Below are 17,991 nucleotides of genomic sequence, written 5' to 3' on the forward strand. Positions count from 1 at the left end.
GACCAAAATTTTTCCAATTTCCCTGAATTTTTTAGGCAAAAAAAGCACTAGTGGGATAAGAGGCCAAAATTCTTCCCATCTCCCTGAATTTTTTCAGGTCAAAAAACCAATCAGGACAAAGAATTGGTGGGATAAGGGACCAAAATTCCTCCCCTCTTCCTGAATTTTTAAAGCCAAAAAATCAGGACAGAGCGGGAATGTGCAGGACCAAAATTCCTCCCACTTCCCTGAATTTTTCAGGCCAAAAAAACCAATCAGCACACTGCAGGAATGTGCAGGACCAAAACGTCTCCCATCTCCCTGAGTTTTTCAGGCCAAAAAACCATCAGGGCCCCGCACTAGTGGGATAAGGGACCAAAATTCCTCCCATCTCCCTGAATTTTTTCAGGCCAAAACACCAATCAGGACAAAGAATTGGTGGGGTAAGGGACCAAAATTCCTCCCCTCTTCCTGAATTTTTCAGGCCAAACCTCCCTCCTCGGGTCTGTCTCACACCTTTCCTTCTAAGGCAGGCTGCATTGAAGGATTTCCCCCTTCCCTGCTGACACACAGCTACGAAAAAGGGATTTTTGTCTTTTCTTAGAAACGAGAAGTACAAAAATAAAACCGACGAAGAAAAAAACCCCAGACCTCTTTGGCTGAAACCACAAGACAGGAATTTTATTTTTTGTATTTTTTTTTAAGATAACTGGGCTGCCAAAGAGCAGCTCAGCCAGGCTGGGAGGAGCTGCCAGGGCAGCACATTGCCCAAAATCTGCATTTTTTTACCCGTTTTGAAGAGAGAGGAACGTGTGGTGCAGCTCCATGGCAACCCCAAGGGTCAATAAATCACAAAAATCCCCTATAAAGGGTTCTGAGGCCCCTGATCCCTGCTCAGGGGTTGTTCCTATTTGGGATCAGGGACATTGGGAATGGGAATGGCCCAGCAGAGCAGGGAAAATCCTCTATAAAATCCCCTATAAATGGCTCCAAGGCTCTCCCCTCCCTCCGCCCTTGCCAAGATAACCCCATGGCTGTGCCCTTGGAGCCTGCAGAGGCTGGAAAGGCAAACAGAGCTTAAAAAGGGTCTCAAATTCCAGCCTCCTCCTCCTCCTCCTCCTCAGGAGATCTCCTGAGCTGCTCTCACAGGCCCCAAAGGCCTCTGGAGCAGAAAAAAAACCAGCTAAAAATATCTCCCACCCCCTCACCCTGCCGGATCCAAACCCCTGGAGGGTTTTCCTTGGCCTCTGGCCATGTTTGTCAGCAATAAATGAGATTTTTTTTGCACTTTATTCCCCCAAGGCCGTGCTGCGCTCCAAGTGCTCTGCTCAGGAATCCCAGCTCTGAGCTCCTCAAATCTCCCAATTGTGAGGGGTGAGCAGAAAAAAAAACAGCTAAAAATATCTCTCACCCCCTCACCCTGCCGGATCCAAACCCCTAGAGGGTTTTCCTTGGCCTCTGGCCACGTTTGTCAGCCATAAATGAGATTTTCTTTTTCCATTTTTCTGGCTAGGCCCTGTTGTGCTCCAAGTGCTCTGCTCAGGAATTCCAGCTCTGAGCTCCTCAAATCTCCCAGTTTTGAGGGGTGAGCAGAAAACAAACCGACAAAAAATATCTCCCACCCCCTCACCCTGCCAGATCCAAACCCCTAGAGGGTTTTCCTTGGACTTTGGCCACATTTGTCAGCAATAAATGAGATTTTTTTTCACTTTATTCCAGCAAGGCCATGCTGTGCTCCAAGTGCTCTGCTCAGGAATTCCAGCTCTGAGCTCCTCAAATCTCCCAATTTTTGAGGGTTTTTTTTCCCCATTGTGAGGGATGAGGGTTAATTAATTAAGGGGAGGTTTTTGGCTGAGGAAAAATCTGGAATTGTTCCTGCAGATCCACAGCAAGGCCTGAAATGCAGGAATGAGCTGGAGGAAGAAGGGAATAAAGAAAAATCCCAAATTTCCCTTTGGGCAGGCGGTGTTTTGGGGTAGGGGAGAGGGTAGAGATAAACCACAGGGATTTGATGGATTTTAGAAGCCATGAAATTCCTTCATTTTCCCTGTGGATTCCTGAATTTGCTGAAATTCCCTGATTTTCCTTGTGGAGCAGAGGGGTGATGCTCACAATTTCCTCACCCCAGAGCTGAGTCCCTTTTGCTCCCCCTCTTCCAAGCACAGCCAGAGTAAAACCACAGGAAATTTCTGGATTTTAGAAGCCATGAATTTTTTTTTAAAAATTGATTTTATAAGCCATTAAAATCCCTGATTTTCCCTGTGGACCTGGTGCGTCCCACCTGAACCTGGATTTTTCCCAGCCACTCCTCAGGTTTAATTTGCTTCAGAGCTGAAACAAGAGGGAAAAAAAATCCTTTTTTTTTTTTTTTTAACAAGAATGAAGGGAAAAATTGGAAAATTGGAGTTGTTCTCCTCCAGCCTTATCCCAACAGCAGCAGCAGCGCAACGAGGTCCACTTCAAAGGTGTCACCTGAGCCACACCTGACCTGAGAAAATCATCAGCAGGGCCACCTTGGGCTCTCAAAATGCCCCTGGGGAATGCTAAAAATTGCCCCCGATTACTCTGTGGGCTGCTAAAATTCGGCATAATTGCCTTAATGACACCTAATGACACCTGGGCTATGCAAAGAAAGGCAGCACACGTGGGATAAAAAAGGCTCTGACCACATCTGGCCCAGGCTGAGAAGCTCCTGCTGGCCCCACTCTGCTCCTTGCCCTGCCCAGCAGGTTCCAGCTCCTCCAGAAGATGAAAGCCCTGGGTGTGATCCTCACTTTTGGCTCTCTCCAGTTTGGGATAAAGAGATTTTCCAGCATCTCCCAGTGTCCTTCAGCTGGGGCCTCTGTAATCTGATTTTTCCCTGCTGATTTCTTTATTTTTTGCTGATTTGTTCATTTTTAAGAGCAGGACCTGCCTTATCTCCCCACCACCCACATCACAGGAGGGATTTGCAGCCAGGTCAGGGAAAAGGGGGTTTGCCTTGGATTTGGGGTTTTCCTTCTTCTGCAGAAGATAAAAGCCCCGGGTGTGATCCTCATTTTTGACTTTTGGGATAAAGGGATTTTCCAGCATCTCCCAGTGTCCCTGTCCTTCAGCTGGGGCCAACTCCTCCTCCTGCCTCTGTAATCTGATTTTTCCCTGCTGATTTCTTTATTTTTTGCTGATTTGTTCATTTTTAAGAGCAGGACCTGCCTTATCTCCCCACCACCCACATCAGAGAAGGGATTTGTAGCCAGGTCAGGGAAAAGGGGTTTGCTGTGGATTTGGGGTTTTCCCAGGAGCTGAGGAAGAGTCAGGTGGGGATTTGGCTTCAGCCTGGCTTAGAGGCTTCTTGTCAAGTGTTCACATTGCCAAATATTTGTGCATTTGTATAAAATTTATCATTTTGGGATAACGCATGACTGCCAGCATGCTCTGATTTTATGTCCCATTTTTTGTCCCCCTTTTTTTTTCTTTACCCTTTTTTTATCCCCCTTTATTTTTTACCCCCTTTTTAATCCCCCTTTATTTTTTTACCTCTTTTTAATCCCCCTTTATTTTTGGCCCCCCTTATTTTTTAGCCCCTTTCTTGTCCCACTCTTTTTTATTCCCCCTTTTTGTGCCCCCTTTATTTTTACCCCTCTTTTTTATCCCCTTTTAAGACCCATTTATTGTTATTTTTAATTCCCATTTATTTTTGTCCGCCTTTATTTTTTTATCCCTTTTATTTTTATCGCCCTTTTATTTTTATCCCTCTTTTTTTCCCCTTATTTTATCCCCCTTCATTTTTATCCCCCTTTATTTTGCATCCCCCTTTTAACCCCTCTTTTATCCCCCTTTATTTTTTACCTCCATTTTTATCCCATATTTTGCCCCTCTTTATTTTTTACCTTCCTTTTTTATCCCCCTTTTTTTTTTATCTTTCCATTTTCTAATCCCGCTTTCCCAGGCATTTGAAGTCCCCGATTCTCCTTTACTCCTCCACAAACCTCCTGAACCCCCCCAAAAAAGTGCCCCAGTTCTCCCTCAGGACTCAAAACTCTCAAATTTTTTGGGAAAAAGGATCTTTTCCCTTTCCAAAGGGGACACAGCTGCTTTGGAGAGGCTGAAATGGGGGGGAAAAAAATCAAATCTTAAAAAGAATTCTGGCGCAGAATTCCACCCTCAGCAGCAAAATGCTTCTTAAAGAGAAAGGAAAATATTGTGCTGAGCACAGGGGTGGGAGAAATAAACCCTGGAGTGTTTATGCCTGGAGCTGACAGAGCCCAGCTGTTCCCAAATCCCAAATTCCCAAAAAAGGGCCGCGCTTCCCTCGCCTGACGCGGCCCCGCGCACGTCAGCGCGAGCAGCAGGGAGCTCCAAAACAAATGACGTGGGAGCAAAACCTGCCAGGGAGGGCTGAGGAGAACAGCCAGGCTGCCAAAGATGGAGATCCCGATGGAATCCCAGCCCAGGAGAGCCCCGGGAATGTCGGGGGGCTGCTGGAGAGGGGCTGGGGTTGGAGGGGTCCCAGAGAGAGGAATGTCCAGGGAGAGGGGGGTGAATCCAGCCTGGAAGTGGGGAAGGAGTGGGAGAGATTCAGATCAGGGAATCTGGGAAAAAATAGGGAATATCTGGCAGAAAATAGGGAATTGTCAGGGGGAAAACGGGTCCTGTTCCATGTGCCAGTAATGGACAGAAAACAGGGGGTGGGAGAAATAAAGGATTGGGAAATAGAGAGGAGAGAGGAACTTCAGGGATGCCTGGAAGTGAGGAAGGAGTGGGAGAGATCCAGTCCAGGGAATCTGGGAAAAAATAGGGAAAATCTGGCAGAAAACAGGAAATTGTCAACAGGAAAACAGGTCCTGTTCTGTGTCCCAGTTCTGGATGGAGAAATAAAGGACTGGGAAATAGAAAAGGAGAGAGGAATGTCAGGGATGTCTGGAAGAGGGGCTGAATCCAGCTTGGAAGTGAGGGAGGAGTGGGAGAGATCCAGTCCAGGGAATCTGGGAAAAAATAGGGAATATCTGGCAGAAAATAGGGAATTGTCAGGGGGAAAACGCCAGTTTTGTTTTCTTGCCTGCGGGAGAAATAAAGAATTGGGAAATAGAAGAGGGAAGAAGAACGTCAGGGATGTCTGGAAGAGGGGAAGGAGTGGGAGAGATCCAGTTCCTATTTTCCTGGCAGAAAATAGGGAATTGTCAGCGGGAAAATGGGTTCTGTTCTGTGTCCCAGTAATGGACAGAACCAGGGGGTGGGAGAAATAAAGGATTGGGAAATAGAGAGGACAGAGGAACTTCAGGGATGCCTGGAAGTGAGGAAGGAGTGGCAGAGATCCAGTCCCTATTTTCCTGCCAGAAAATAGGGAATTGTCAGCCAGAAAACAGATCCTGTTCCGTGTCCCAGGTTTGTTCTATTCCCTGTTGGAGAAATAAAGGATTGGGAAATAGAAGAGGAGAGAGGAATGTCAGGGATGTCTGGAAGAGGGGCTGAATCCAGCCTGGAAGTGGGGAAGGAATGGGAGAGATCCAGTCCAGGGCAGGAAAAGTCCACATAACAAACTTCAAAAGATCAATTATTAGGTTAGAAGGGAAAATGATCTAAGTATCAGTTCTTAATTAAATAGTTTAGTCTTAAAAGACCTTATAACAAAAAATAGTTAACCATTTTTACCTTTCTAATAAAAACTACAAATCTCATAGGACTGTTTCACTAATAAAAAATAATAAACACCTAAATCCAGACATCTCAAATACCTTCAATCCCAACCTCAAAAAACTAATAACCCCCAACCCACCCCCTTGAAATATTCCCAATTTCTGGCTTCATTCCTTAATTTTCACTCAGGTTTTTAATTCATTCCCCTTAATTTTTCATGTCAGGTTTTCCCCTGCTCTGCTGACCTAAGCACTGCTGAGGGAATGGGAAATTCTGTCCCAAAAAAAACCAAAAAACCTTGAGAGGGACAAAAGGGCGGTGGGAGATAAACCCCATCCAGCAAGGTTTGGAAGGGAAATTCGTGTTATTTCCAAACAAGGCCAAGTGGCTGAGCCAGCGTGGGGACGGAGATAATGTCCCTGCCCAAGTGAAGGTCACTTTAAACCCCGCTCAGGAAAGCTGAACTGGGGGCTCAGCCTGACTCCAGAGCTATTTTAAGCCCAGGGAGGTTGAAGGGCACCTGCTCCAGCAGGGAATGTTTTATTTAGAGGCTATTTGGTTGCTCAAGCTGGGCTCAAAATGTCATTAAATTATTAAAAATCCCTTTGTTTTTTTTTTTTAAGTATCCATGTCACGTCCCTCATATCTTCCCCTCCAAGCTGTGTGTTCCTCCTTGATTTTTTCCCCTGCTTTTGCAACGTCTGGGAGCTTAGTTTTGGCCTGTTTTGCTCCTTTGCACTGCACCTCATTTCCTCCCAGGCCATTTCCTTGTAGTCACTAAATAATCCTTTATTTTAACGAGCAGGAATTTATGTTTGTGAATGAGAGGAGTTCCCCTGTGCTGGGGTGGGGGGTGTGATGATCCACACCCATTTTAAAACCCTTTTATTTGATTTTTTGATGGTTTTTTTTGCTGGAAACATGGGATCAGCTGGGTTGTCTGTGGTAAATATTTCATGGGAAGCTTTTCCAGCTTCCCTGCCCAGATGGCTCCAGCTCTGGAGCAGGGATTAGGGGGGACAGGCAGATGTTGCCTCAGCAGAAAGGTTTAAACTGGAATTAGATGGGCTGGGATGGGGCAGAGCATCCTAGGAGGGGTTCAAGGGGATTTCTCTCCCTAAATGAACCAAAAAAAAAACTATTCTGGAAGTATAAAATGTATATAAGTAGAAGTATAAAATATCTGTCTTCTAGAAATATATATATATTATATATATATTCTAGAAGTATAAAAGTATAGTATAAAAATATATAAAAGAAGTATAAAAATTTTAGGTTTTGTCAGTAAGGAAGAAAAGGTTGTAGGGGAAAGAGAAGTGTTTGTTCTAATTCTTATTACTCTTTCCTTTAGTTAGTGTTAATAAATTTTTGTTCTAACTCTTAATTTGTTCTAATTCTTTTTACTCTTTGTTCTAATTCTTATTACTCTTTCTTTTAGTTACTGTTAATAAATTTTTGTTCGAATTCTTATTACTCTTTGTTCTAATTTTTTTTACTCTTTCTTTTAGTTCTAATTCTTATTCCTCTTTCATTTGGATAGTGTTAATAAATTTTTGTTCTAAATCTTATTTTGTGCTAGTTCTTATTGCTCTTTTTTCTAATTCTTATTACTCTTTCTTTTAGTTCTAATTCTTATTACTCTTTCTCTTAGTTACTGTTAATACATTTTTCTTGATACCCTTTTTAAAGTTTTAAGCCTGCTTTTACCTTTCTAACTCTAATTAGAAATTCCACCTAATTCTATCTCCCAACAAGAAATAAATTCTATCTCTATCTCACAACAAGAAACAAATTCTATCTCCCAACAAGAAATAAGAAATAAAGTACATTCTGATGAATACACTCATAATTAGCCAAATTATTAAATACAGGGACACAGGAGGTGCTTCCAAGGTCCTGGTGAGGTCCAAACCTCAAAAAAAAAAATAAAACCAGGAGGAAATTCAGGATATTGTCCCCACCCCCTGTGCTGGGGGATGGATTCACCCCCGGCTCTCCCAGTTTGTCCCAGGGCAGATGCTGGGAATTGGCAGGGTGGGAGCAGCTCCTGTTCCATGGGGAATCCTGGCTGGGAACAGGATTATTCCCCTAAATATTATTATTATTATATGTTATTCCCCTAAATAACAGCTGATATTAGTTCAGGCTGGGAGATGCTTTACCAATCCTAAATGGATTTTGGGAGATTACATGCTTTAATAAATCCAATTTTTAAGAGATCAGGGCTATATATAAAAAATAATAATGATAAAATTTCATGCAACATAAGGCCCATTAAAAAAAAAAGAAATAAAGGAAAATCCAGTAAAACAAAGCTCCAATGATCCATGAGATATTTCCTGAGCCAAAACAACACCCACGTGCCTGCTCATTCACATCAATCCAGCATTTCTGGAGCTCCTTTTCCCACCTCTGCTGCGCATGGAGATTTTTAAATGCAGGGAAGGGATAAGGGAATCTGTCTGGAGGCCTGGAGAGGCAGGAAATAACATCAGGATTGACTTGGGGATGGGTGGAAGGACCTGCAGCCCGTTCCCAGGAGCTCAGCACCTCTGGGAAGGCTCCAGGGAATGCCAGGGAGGTGCCAGCCTCTTGGGATTTCTGTGCTTGAAATGACGCCCAAGGCATTAAAAAGGTATTAAAAGGTATTAAAAAGTCTCTTTTTTCCCAGCCCCACGACTGAAGAAGTCGAGATTCCTCAGCTCTGCTTTTCAAGGTTGTTTATTTTCCCTTATCTATCACAATTCTTTCTCTGACCTGCTGAGATCTGTCCAGCAGGTCGGGTTGTGGCACAGTGACCACCCTTGGGGTGGTGTTGGCTTTTTATACTAAAAACTACCTGTGCTTCATTTACAATAATTTTCCAATGCCTGTCACCTATGTTAGACAGTCTGTCTCTGCTCTAAACCAACCCAGAAATGCCACCATCACAGCAGAAGATGGAGGAGAAGAAGGAGGAGAAGAAGAAGAAGGAAGAGGAGAAGGAGGAGAAGGAGGAGGAGGAGAAGGAGAAGGAGAAGGAGAAGGAGAAGGAGAAGGAGAAGGAGAAGGAGAAGGAGAAGGAGAAGGAGAAGGAGAAGGAGAAGGAGAAGGAGAAGGAGAAGGAGAAGGAGAAGGAGAAGGAGAAGGAGAAGGAGAAGGAGAAGGAGAAGGAGAAGGAGAAGGAGAAGGAGAAGGAGAAGGGGACATGCCCAAATTCCTCCATCTTACCTCCTGAACCCATTCTAAAAACCCCAGTGACAAACTCACTATCACTCTACTCAAACCCTTGTGGCTTGTAACTCCTCACACAACGTTGGGAATTGTTTCCATGGGTTAAAGTCAAAGGCACAGGTGATTTTGACTCCGTGCCAAGGTCTCTGAGCCCCTTGCCAGGATCTTGAGTCATCCAGGAATGTGCTGGGTTCCCACAGCCCAGCAGAGCCAGGGTTATTTGGGGAACAGGACGGGCAGAAATTGAGCTGGAGCTGTTTCACAACACACCCGAGAGAGGCTCAGGGTTTGTTTACAGAGCAGGGAAAATGAGGAGTGGGGGAAGATGGGAGGGATGGACAATGGGAGAGGGCAGCAGGGCATGGAATCCTCAGGGGAAAACTCTTCTGGGTGCTGCTCAAACATCCCCGGGGACAAGAGGGGGACAAAGGAGCCTGGAGGAGCCGGGGGTTGGCTGCAGGATTTCGTAATGGGGTGAGTCAGAGCCGGTATTTCTGGGAAGGAGGGAGGCAGGAACCTCCCCCGGGAGGGGAGGGCTGGGACCTGGAAATCAGCGCTGCTTCCATGGGCTGTGGAGAGGAGGGAAGTGGAATTCCAGGGGAAGGTGGAGCTGGGATTGGGGGAAACAGCTTGAAAAGAGAGCCATTTACATTTTTATTTATAAAATATTTATAAACATATTTATATTTATACTAATATTTCTATGTATATTTCTATTTCTAGGTCTATTTCTATGTATATTTCTATGTATATTTCTATTTCTAGGTATATTTCTATGTATATTTCTATGTATATTTCTATTTCTATCCCTTTTTAGTCTATTGCTCAAGTCCTACGTGATGAAGATTGTCCTTCGATGATCATTCCAAGCAGGCCTTGTGAGTGATTCTACTTCTTATACGCATCTTAGCAGATTGTGAGCATTCATATTAAAGCACAGCTCCAGTCTGAAATGTGTTTTGCGGCAACATCACTAGGAGCTGTTTGTTATCTGACATTCACATTCATTCAGTTTTAAAGCATAAATAAATTCAATTTGATAATACAAATATTTATTAATATTAATATTAATGTTAATGTTAATATTAATATTTGTATTTGTATTTGTATTTGTATTTGTATTTGTATTTATATTTATTTTATTTTTATTTTTATTTTTATTTTTATTTTTATTTATAGCTGGTGGGACTCGGAGAGAGAGGATCTTTCCTGGCTGTCCCAAACAGGAAGAATGGCCTGTGCTGAAATGGGATGAACTTTGAGGTCTCTTCTAACCCAGCCCACTCTGGAATTCCATGATTCCATGTCTCCCACAGGCTCTAAAGCCCTGGAGAAACAAACTGCTTTTATCCTGGTTTTTGGTTGGTTTGTTTTTGTTTTTTTTTTTTACCTATCAAAGTGCTCCGTTTCTATAAAATGGAGCAAAAAAATTCCTCTCCACCTCATATCTCGATTTGTGGCTGATCAAAGAGGAACAACAACTCAGATTTCTGGCCTGCAACCACTTTTCTTCTCCAAATGTTGCCGGAAAATCTCTGAAAAACTCCTGGAAAATCCCTCCACGCCCGGGAAGAAGAGCAGGCAACATTGACACCTGCTGTCGGGAATTTTAACAGCCACGCTCTCCAGGATTCCCTGAGAGCAAACAGCATGAAAACACCCAAAAAATAAAGCTACGACAGAGAGGATTGCTTTGAGAAAGCTTTATATAATCATCATTATTGCACGCAATTAAATCCGAGGGATGGACTGGCTGGAAAAGGGTTGGGAATCACTGGGGCCAGTTGCAGCAGGAGCAGGCGGGGTCGAAGACCAGCCCCTCCATGCAGCTCTGCACGAAGGTCTGGCCGTTCAGGCAGTTGTAGAAGTTCTTCTTGTTGTTGGGGTCTGCGTAGATCCCGTTGGCTTTCCCGGCACAGAATCCAGAGCCACCGGAACCGCCAGAGCCACCGGAGCCGCCCGAGCCGCCGCTGGTGGTGGTGGGAGCCTCAGTGATGGGAGGAAGGGGCTCAGAGGGGGGAACGCAGTCTGGAATGCAAGAATTCAACCGGGAATGGGGTTAACATTCCTGGTGTTCCATCCCTCCTGCACCTCCACTGGAAGGTTGGGGGTCTCCATGAAGGAGCTGCTCCACAAGGAGCTGCTCCTGCTGCTGGTGGTGGTGGGAGACTCAAATGGGAGAAGGGGGGGACACAGTCTGGAATTTAGGCAGGAAAGGGTTGGAAGTGTTTGATTCCTCCCCATCCTTCATAGGAATTTTGGGAGTCTCCATCAAGGAGATCCTGCTGCTGCTGTGAGCCTCAGTGAGGGGAGGCAGCGGCTCAGATGGGGAAGACAATCTGGAATTCGGGTGGGAAAAGGTTCAAAGTGTTTCATCCCTCCCACATCCCTGCAGGAATTTTGGGAGCCTCCATCAAGGAGCTGCTCCTGCTGTCCTGGAGCCACTCACCGCCGCTCTGCAGCCCCAGGCCCTTCTTCAGGCTGGAGATCAGCGGGTATTTGCCTTCCTTGCAGAAATCCCCAGTGAAGTCATCCATGTCCAAGGCCCACACCATGGCCCCTCCAAAGTTGTTCTTCTTCAGCCAGTCCACCTGTGGGGAGGAAATTCCCGGTGAGCCCCAGGATCTGACCCCACAGGAGAATCCAGCCCCATCCCAGCACAGCCCCCAGACCTTGAGGCCAAAGCTCTTGATGTTGTCATAGCCGACCCATTCGCTGCCCTTGTAGGCGTAGGGGACATCCTGGGGCTCATCCCAAGCCTGGGTGGCTCCAGAGCTCAGGAGAGAGCAGATCTAAGGAGAAGGAAGCAGGAATAGAAGGAAGCAGTAATGTTATCCACAAGAAGGGAAAAGCCCAGGCTCTGCCCTTGCCTTGGCTTTCTCCTCTGGTTTTGTGCTGCCTCCCTGCTCCCTGAGGGCCAACTCCTTCCTGGTGATTCCACGGAGAGCTCTGTGCCTGAGCCATGCAGAGAACTCCATGGGAGCTTCCTGATCGCTTCCTCCAAATGAAAACTCCGTGGGAGCTTCCTGATCAATTCCTCCAAATTATTTGAGCGAGGAACGTGATGGAACATCCCTACCTCGTAGTAAGCCAGAGTTCCAGCCTCCCTGGTGTAGGGCCCAGCAGGGCCAGGGCCAGATGCTGGAGCTCCAACAGAGGTGTCAGATGGGTTCTGCAGGGTGAAGCTCTTTCCATAGGTTGGGAATCCCACAAGGAGCTTCTCAGCTGGGGCACCATTGCTCTTCCAATAATTCATGGCGTATTCCTGCAAGAAACCATTCCCGCTCGAGCCTTTGCTAGGATTTGAAGGATGAATTCCTTGAAATCCCACCGAGGATCTGAGAGCTGCGAGTGTCCCAGAGAAGCACTCACAACGTTGAAGTATTTGTAGTCGCCGTTGTCAGCAGGGCCGGCGAACAGGGGGCTGTTCTCGCCGGTGTTCCTCTCCCAGGAGCCGTGGAAGTCGTAGGTCATGACGTGGATGTAATCCAGGTACCTGCAGGGAGCGGGGCTCTGTCCTCACCTGAGGGCCTGGAGCTGCCATCACCCCACCCTCAGGGGCTCTTTCACTTCAGCACTGCCAGGAAATCCCTCAAATCCCACCAGGGACCCCAGGGTGGTCACTCACTTGCCCAGCTCAGCGATCTCATAGCCAGACTGGATGGTGGAGAGTCCTCCAGCCACAGCAGCCATGAGCTGGTGCTTGTTGGTCTGTTTGGCTTCCTGCTCGAAGGCTGCCACCATTTCCTGAGGGATCCAAGGCACAGGAATCACCTGGGGGCTTTCAGGGCTGAGGCTTTGCAGCCCCCAGGGCTCAGAGGCCAGAGCTGTGGGCAGCAGAGCCTGGAGCCAAGCCCACCTTAACCAGGACGGTGAAGAGAGACTTGTCCTGGGCAGGGCTGCCCCTGGAGCCGGGGTATTCCCAGTCCAGGTCCAGCCCATCAAACTGATACTGGCGCAGGAATTTGATGACGGACTTGATGAAGGTCTGGCGGTTCTCAGGAGTGGAGACCATGGTGGAGAACCTGGGCAAGCAGAGCAGGAGAGAGGTGAGGTTTCCATGGAGCCCCTTCCTCCTCTGATTATCTCCCCACATTGCCATTTAGGGCTGGACATGGTTTGAACTCACTTCTGTGTGCCGAAATTCCATCCTCCAATGGCCAGCAGGGTCTTCAGATCTTTGTTCCTGCAGGAGAAGAGGCAGGAACCTGAATTATTGCATGCCCACAGCACCCCCAACCACTGTCCCCATGCTCAGAGGAAGGAGCTGACCCCATGTCCTGCCTTGGCCGTTTCTCTGTCCCGCTTCACTCAGCATCTTTGTCACCAAGAAGGACAGGGAGGGAGCAGAGAAGGGCAGAGAAGGACAAGGAGGGAGCAGAGAAGGGCACAGGAGGGAGCAGAGCCCTGCTGAGGCTCCCAGCACTCACTGGTTCTTGAGGCCATTGAAGGACTTGTAGAGGGTCTCGTCGTTCCACTCGTAGGTGGTGATCTCGTTGTTGTTCATGCCGGCGAAGGCGTAGATCAGGTGGTTGCACAGACAGGGGTCGACATTTTCAGGGGTGAACTTGCCCAGGCCAGGCCTGTACTGGGCCCAGTTGGTGAAGTAGCAGGTCAGCACATAGGCAGTGCCTGCGGGGACACAGCGGCCATGGAGGGGCTGCAGAGCCCAGCACGGCCCAGCCCTGGGCACGGCATCCCCACTGTGGGCACAGCTCCTGCTCCACACTGCAGGGCAAGATCTGTTCTATTGCCATCTGCATGGCAGCTGGCTCCTGTCACGTGGGCAGTTTGCCTTATCTCCTCCCTGGGGAGGGGACACCTGCTGATAACAGCTATTGGATGTCACTGCATGGCTGATAAGAGCTACAGCATCCCATTGGGAGATGTGAGCCCAGAAGGACCCAAGCATTGCTACCCAGATATAATCTGGAGATTCTGGAACACCAGCACAGCTTCTGCACTGGATTTCCCAGAGGAACAGCAGCTGCCCCTTCCACTGGATCTTCAGAGGAAGAGACTGCAGCTTTCTCCAGGATCCCTGCTCCAGCAGAACCACCCCTGACACTGCAGGAGGGCTGAGCCACAATTCCAATGGGACTGCTGCCAGCACCCTGACCCACGGGGTGTCAGGTTGGGTTCTGACTCTGGCAGTGTTGTTTTCATTTACTTCATTGTTATTTTATCCTTTTATTTTCTTCCCTAATAAAGAACTGTTATTGCTGCTCCCATATTTTTTGTCTGAAAGTCCCTTAATTTAAAATTTACAGCAATTCGGAGGGGTGGGGAGGGTTTACATTCTCCATTTCAGGGGAGGCTCCTGCCTTCCTCAGCAGACACCTGGCTTTCCAAACCAAGACATCCCCTCATCAGGCTTGTGCTCCAGACCTTCCAAAACTGACCTGAGGAGCTGAGGAGTGGCCTCACCATGCCCAGCACACAGGGACAGGTCACTGCCCTGGTCCTGCTGCCCTGGGTGTGTTTGTCTTCACCACGGCAGGGGTGGGAACGGGACTGGCTGCTCCCTGGGAAGGGGAGGCAGGAGGTGAGGGAAGCCCAGTGCCCACCTGGCTGTGAGGCTGACAGCTCCTCCATCCAATTCCTGGGAAGGGGAGAATGGTGAAACCTCCCTGAGAGGAGGAGGCAGCACAGCCACACAGGTGTTTGCAGCAACCTGAGAGCTTTGCAGCAGCCCTGGTGCCTCTGTCCTCCCTGCCCAGAGCAGCACAGCTCAGCCCCAGGGGTTTGGTCTCTGTCTAATGCCAGCCTAGGAGGGCACAGAGGGGCTCAACTCCAGGGCCATGCTGAGCAGGGCAACTCACATCTACTGGATTTCTCTGTGCCCTGGGTTCCCTCCTGATAGCTGGAAAAAAAACATTCTATAAGGAAACTGGAGCCTTGCAAAGTCATTCCAAAAGAATGGCAGATTTTTCTTTTTGGCTTTTCTTAGCTTTCCTTTTTTTTTTTCTTCTTTTTTTGATACTATAGAAAATTAAAAACATGATTGAATTTGTGCATGCCTTTATTTATTGTGCTCAGGCAGCAGAGCAGCAGTGCCAGAGCCCCCAGCCCTGCTCAGGAGGGCACAGAGCTCCAGCCCAGCAGCACTCACCGGTGAGCAGAGTGAGCTTGGCCATCCTGGACCAGACTGATGTGCTCGGGCTCTCTCCCTCTTTTATACCCTGCTCCTCTCTGCTGCCAACGTGGGACCGACAGGGATGGACAAACATTACGAAACTTGGCAGGGAGCAGTGTCACCAAACCTGACACCAGCACAAGGGGCCTGGGCTCTCCAGCTGCAGGGGTCACTGCCGTGGGGCTGTGCCACGTCCTGGTACTGCAAGGGCAGATAAAGAACGGGATTAGATTGTGGGATTGTTCAAATGTTCTTCCAAGCACAGCTCTGTGTCCCCGCAGGGACCGATGGCTGCAGGGCTGACCTTGTGCTGTCCTTGAGCCCTTCCCAGGGGCTGGCACTGCCAAAGCCCAGCTCTGGCCTTTGCCAGCCTTGACTGTCCTGGGTGGCAGCGGCCCCAGGCAGGGCTGCGCGGGGCTCTGGCTCCAGCCCCGGCACTGCTGGGGGCTCTGGGCTCACTCGCTGTGGGACAGAGGGACCTTGGGGCTCTGAGCTCGCCTGGGCTCTGCTCAGGGAAGCAGAGGAATTTTTTTATTTCTTGGAGGTTAAACTCCACAAGGGACACCCTGGAACGTGACCCCAGTTAATTTTCCTCTCACATCTGTCCCCTCCTTTTCCTGCTCAGCTCTTTCCCAAATTGAGACACCCCTGTATTGCTGATCATTGCCATTTTTCCCTAAGTGAAACTCCATCAGCTAAATGCCTCAAAATATTTTTTCCATATTTTATTTCCATCTTCTGACCCAATGGAGACTCCAAGCTCTCCCCCTGTGTGAGGAGACTGGGGATTTCTTCCCTTTTCCCCACTCAGGAGTGGGGACACGGCTGTGTCCCTGCACTGGGAGGTTTAATTCCCTGTGGGGTGACATGAAGGTGCCTTTCCAGGAGGTCACCCAGCCTTGGATGACTGGAATCCTGGAAAACAGCCTGGTATCAGGTGCTGGCTGACCTGCACACTCAAACGTGCCAGCCTGAGCCTTTGGGATTTGGTGCAGGCACGGGGTGGGATACAGCTAATAACAGGACAACATCCTCAAGGAGTATTTTTCCAATGTTTTTCTTGGTTGATAAAGTCCCAGGGTACAAATTCAACAACCGGGATAGATCTGGAAAATCCTGCGCTCAGTGACCTCTGGAGCATGTTCAGCTCTGTTATCCAGGGAAGGCATTTGGGGCTGGAAATGAGAGCATTTGGGGCAGGCTCAAGAACACTGATTTGTTTTCATGTGGGGGTAACAAATCCTGGAGTTTTCCTTCGGGACTTTTCCTTCAGGACTTTCCGTGCCCTTCTCCTGTTCTAACGAAGGTGTTTTGCTGTGGGTTCCCTGGGAGTGCTGGGAGGTAACAAAGGGCACAAGAATTGGTCCTTGCTGAAAGAATTCCCGTTAAAAAGAGCAGACAGGGACCTTCCATCCATTCCAGCGCTGGGTTGCAGAGAGACTTCACCACTCTGGGTTTTTCCTGCTGCAAAACTCTTCCCGGTAAAACTCTCATCCTGCCCACTCCATGGTTGCTGGGAACACCAACACGGGAATTACCAAAACAGAGGTGTGGCACAAGGGTTGATGCAAACAAAGTGAATCAGAATCAGCTTCTGCTGCGCTGTCCTCCCACTTGTTCTTGTGACCATGGGTGTCAGGGGATTAGGGAAATGACAAAAACAACGCTTCTTACAGAAGAACTTTTCTTTTCTCAGGTGGAGAATGACTCAGTAAAAAGCGCTGTGGTTTTTCTGTCGTGATGGGACTCCTTGTGTCTGCTTCCCTGAGGAGAGCCCAGGCGAGCTCAGAGCCCCAAGGTCCCTCTGTCCCACAGTGAGTGAGCCCAGAGCCCCCAGCAGTGCCGGGGCTGGAGCCAGAGCCCCGCGCAGCCCTGCCTGGGGCCGCTGCCACCCAGGACAGCCAAGGCTGGCAAAGGCCAGAGCTGGGCTTTGGCAGTGCCAGCCCCTGGGAAGGGCTCAAGGACAGCACAAGGTCAGCCCTGCAGCCATCGGTCCCTGCGGGGACACAGAGCTGTGCTTGGAAGAACATTTGAACAATCCCACAATCTAATCCCGTTCTTTATCTGCCCTTGCAGTACCAGGACGTGGCACAGCCCCACGGCAGTGACCCCTGCAGCTGGAGAGCCCAGGCCCCTTGTGCTGGTGTCAGGTTTGGTGACACTGCTCCCTGCCAAGTTTCGTAATGTTTGTCCATCCCTGTCGGTCCCACGTTGGCAGCAGAGAGGAGCAGGGTATAAAAGAGGGAGAGAGCCCGAGCACATCAGTCTGGTCCAGGATGGCCAAGCTCACTCTGCTCACCGGTGAGTGCTGCTGGGCTGGAGCTCTGTGCCCTCCTGAGCAGGGCTGGGGGCTCTGGCACTGCTGCTCTGCTGCCTGCACGGGGGGTGGAGGGATAAAAACGCTGCTCTCTCTTTCCTGTCAAAGATTTCTCAATTTCCTTTGGGGAGGGAAATTTCTCTTCTTTAGCGCTGCTGGGGCTGGGGATCTGCTCTGCTTTGAGCATGGACAGAGTTCATTGCAGGCTGCAATGGAAATGTGCTTTCAGACTTCAACCTGAAAGCCAAATGATTCCTTTGGCATCTGTTTGGGTTCTTTTTGGTGCTTTTACCTGAAATCATTGGAGAAATGAAACCCTTGGAGAAATGAAGCGCTTGGAGAAATGAAGTGCATGGAGAAATGTTAGTGAAACTCTTCTGCCTGAGCATGGACAGAGTTCATTGCAGGCTGCAATTGAAATGTGCTTTTAGATTTAAACCTATAACCAAATGATTCCTTTGGCATCTGTTTGGGTTCTTTTTGGTGCTTTTACCTGAAATCATTGGAGAAGTGAAACCCTTGGAGAAATGAAGCGCTTGGAGAAATGAAGTGCATGGAGAAATGTTTCGCTAAAACTGTTGTGCCTGAGCTTGGGAGCAGCGCCTTGCTGCAGAGGTTTGCATTGCCAAGGCCCGGCAGTGACCGTGCGTTGTTTCCTTGTTCCTGCCAGGTCTGGCCCTGCTGCTGAACGCCCAGCTCGGTAGGTGCCGCTCGGCCGGCGCAGCTCCCG

The 17,991-nt window shown here is 48.4% G+C and overlaps 2 protein-coding genes across 2 annotated transcripts in view; one reads left to right on the top strand and one right to left on the bottom strand.

Moving 5' to 3' along the window:
• Positions 1-10,541: 10,541 nt before the first annotated feature.
• LOC102038020 (acidic mammalian chitinase) lies at positions 10,542-13,388 on the bottom strand. The gene is made up of 9 exons (XM_031063544.1): positions 13,239-13,388; positions 12,938-12,994; positions 12,668-12,833; positions 12,437-12,555; positions 12,181-12,304; positions 11,888-12,073; positions 11,481-11,600; positions 11,258-11,399; positions 10,542-10,836 (listed from the first exon to the last, which is right to left on the bottom strand). Exons 1-9 carry the CDS (start codon positions 13,313-13,315, stop codon positions 10,580-10,582), a joined length of 1,248 nt encoding a protein of 415 aa, XP_030919404.1. The 5' UTR covers positions 13,316-13,388; the 3' UTR covers positions 10,542-10,579.
• Positions 13,389-17,220: 3,832 nt separating this feature from the next.
• The window catches only part of LOC102038191 (acidic mammalian chitinase-like), a 4,927-nt gene continuing 4,156 nt past the window's right edge, over positions 17,221-17,991 (top strand). The window contains 2 exon segments of the mRNA XM_014310316.2: positions 17,221-17,245; positions 17,932-17,961. Of these exon segments, the coding sequence (XP_014165791.2) occupies positions 17,221-17,245; positions 17,932-17,961 (55 nt within the window).

The sequence above is a fragment of the Geospiza fortis genome, unplaced genomic scaffold, assembly GCF_000277835.1.
Source record: "Geospiza fortis unplaced genomic scaffold, GeoFor_1.0 scaffold14, whole genome shotgun sequence".
In the NCBI taxonomy this organism is placed as follows: domain Eukaryota; kingdom Metazoa; phylum Chordata; class Aves; order Passeriformes; family Thraupidae; genus Geospiza; species Geospiza fortis.

What these genes read in the sequence shown, in the direction of transcription:
- LOC102038020 (XM_031063544.1), bottom strand. Translation starts at nt 13,315, where the DNA reads ATGAACAACAACGAGATCACCACCTACGAGTGGAACGACGAGACCCTC. An exon ending in TCTTCACCGTCCTGGTTAAG is followed by an intron (nt 12,556 to 12,667) that starts GTGGGCTTGGCT and finishes TGGATCCCTCAG; the next exon opens with GAAATGGTGGCAGCCTTCGA. An exon ending in ACTACAAATACTTCAACGTT is followed by an intron (nt 12,074 to 12,180) that starts GTGAGTGCTTCT and finishes GGTTTCTTGCAG; the next exon opens with GAATACGCCATGAATTATTG.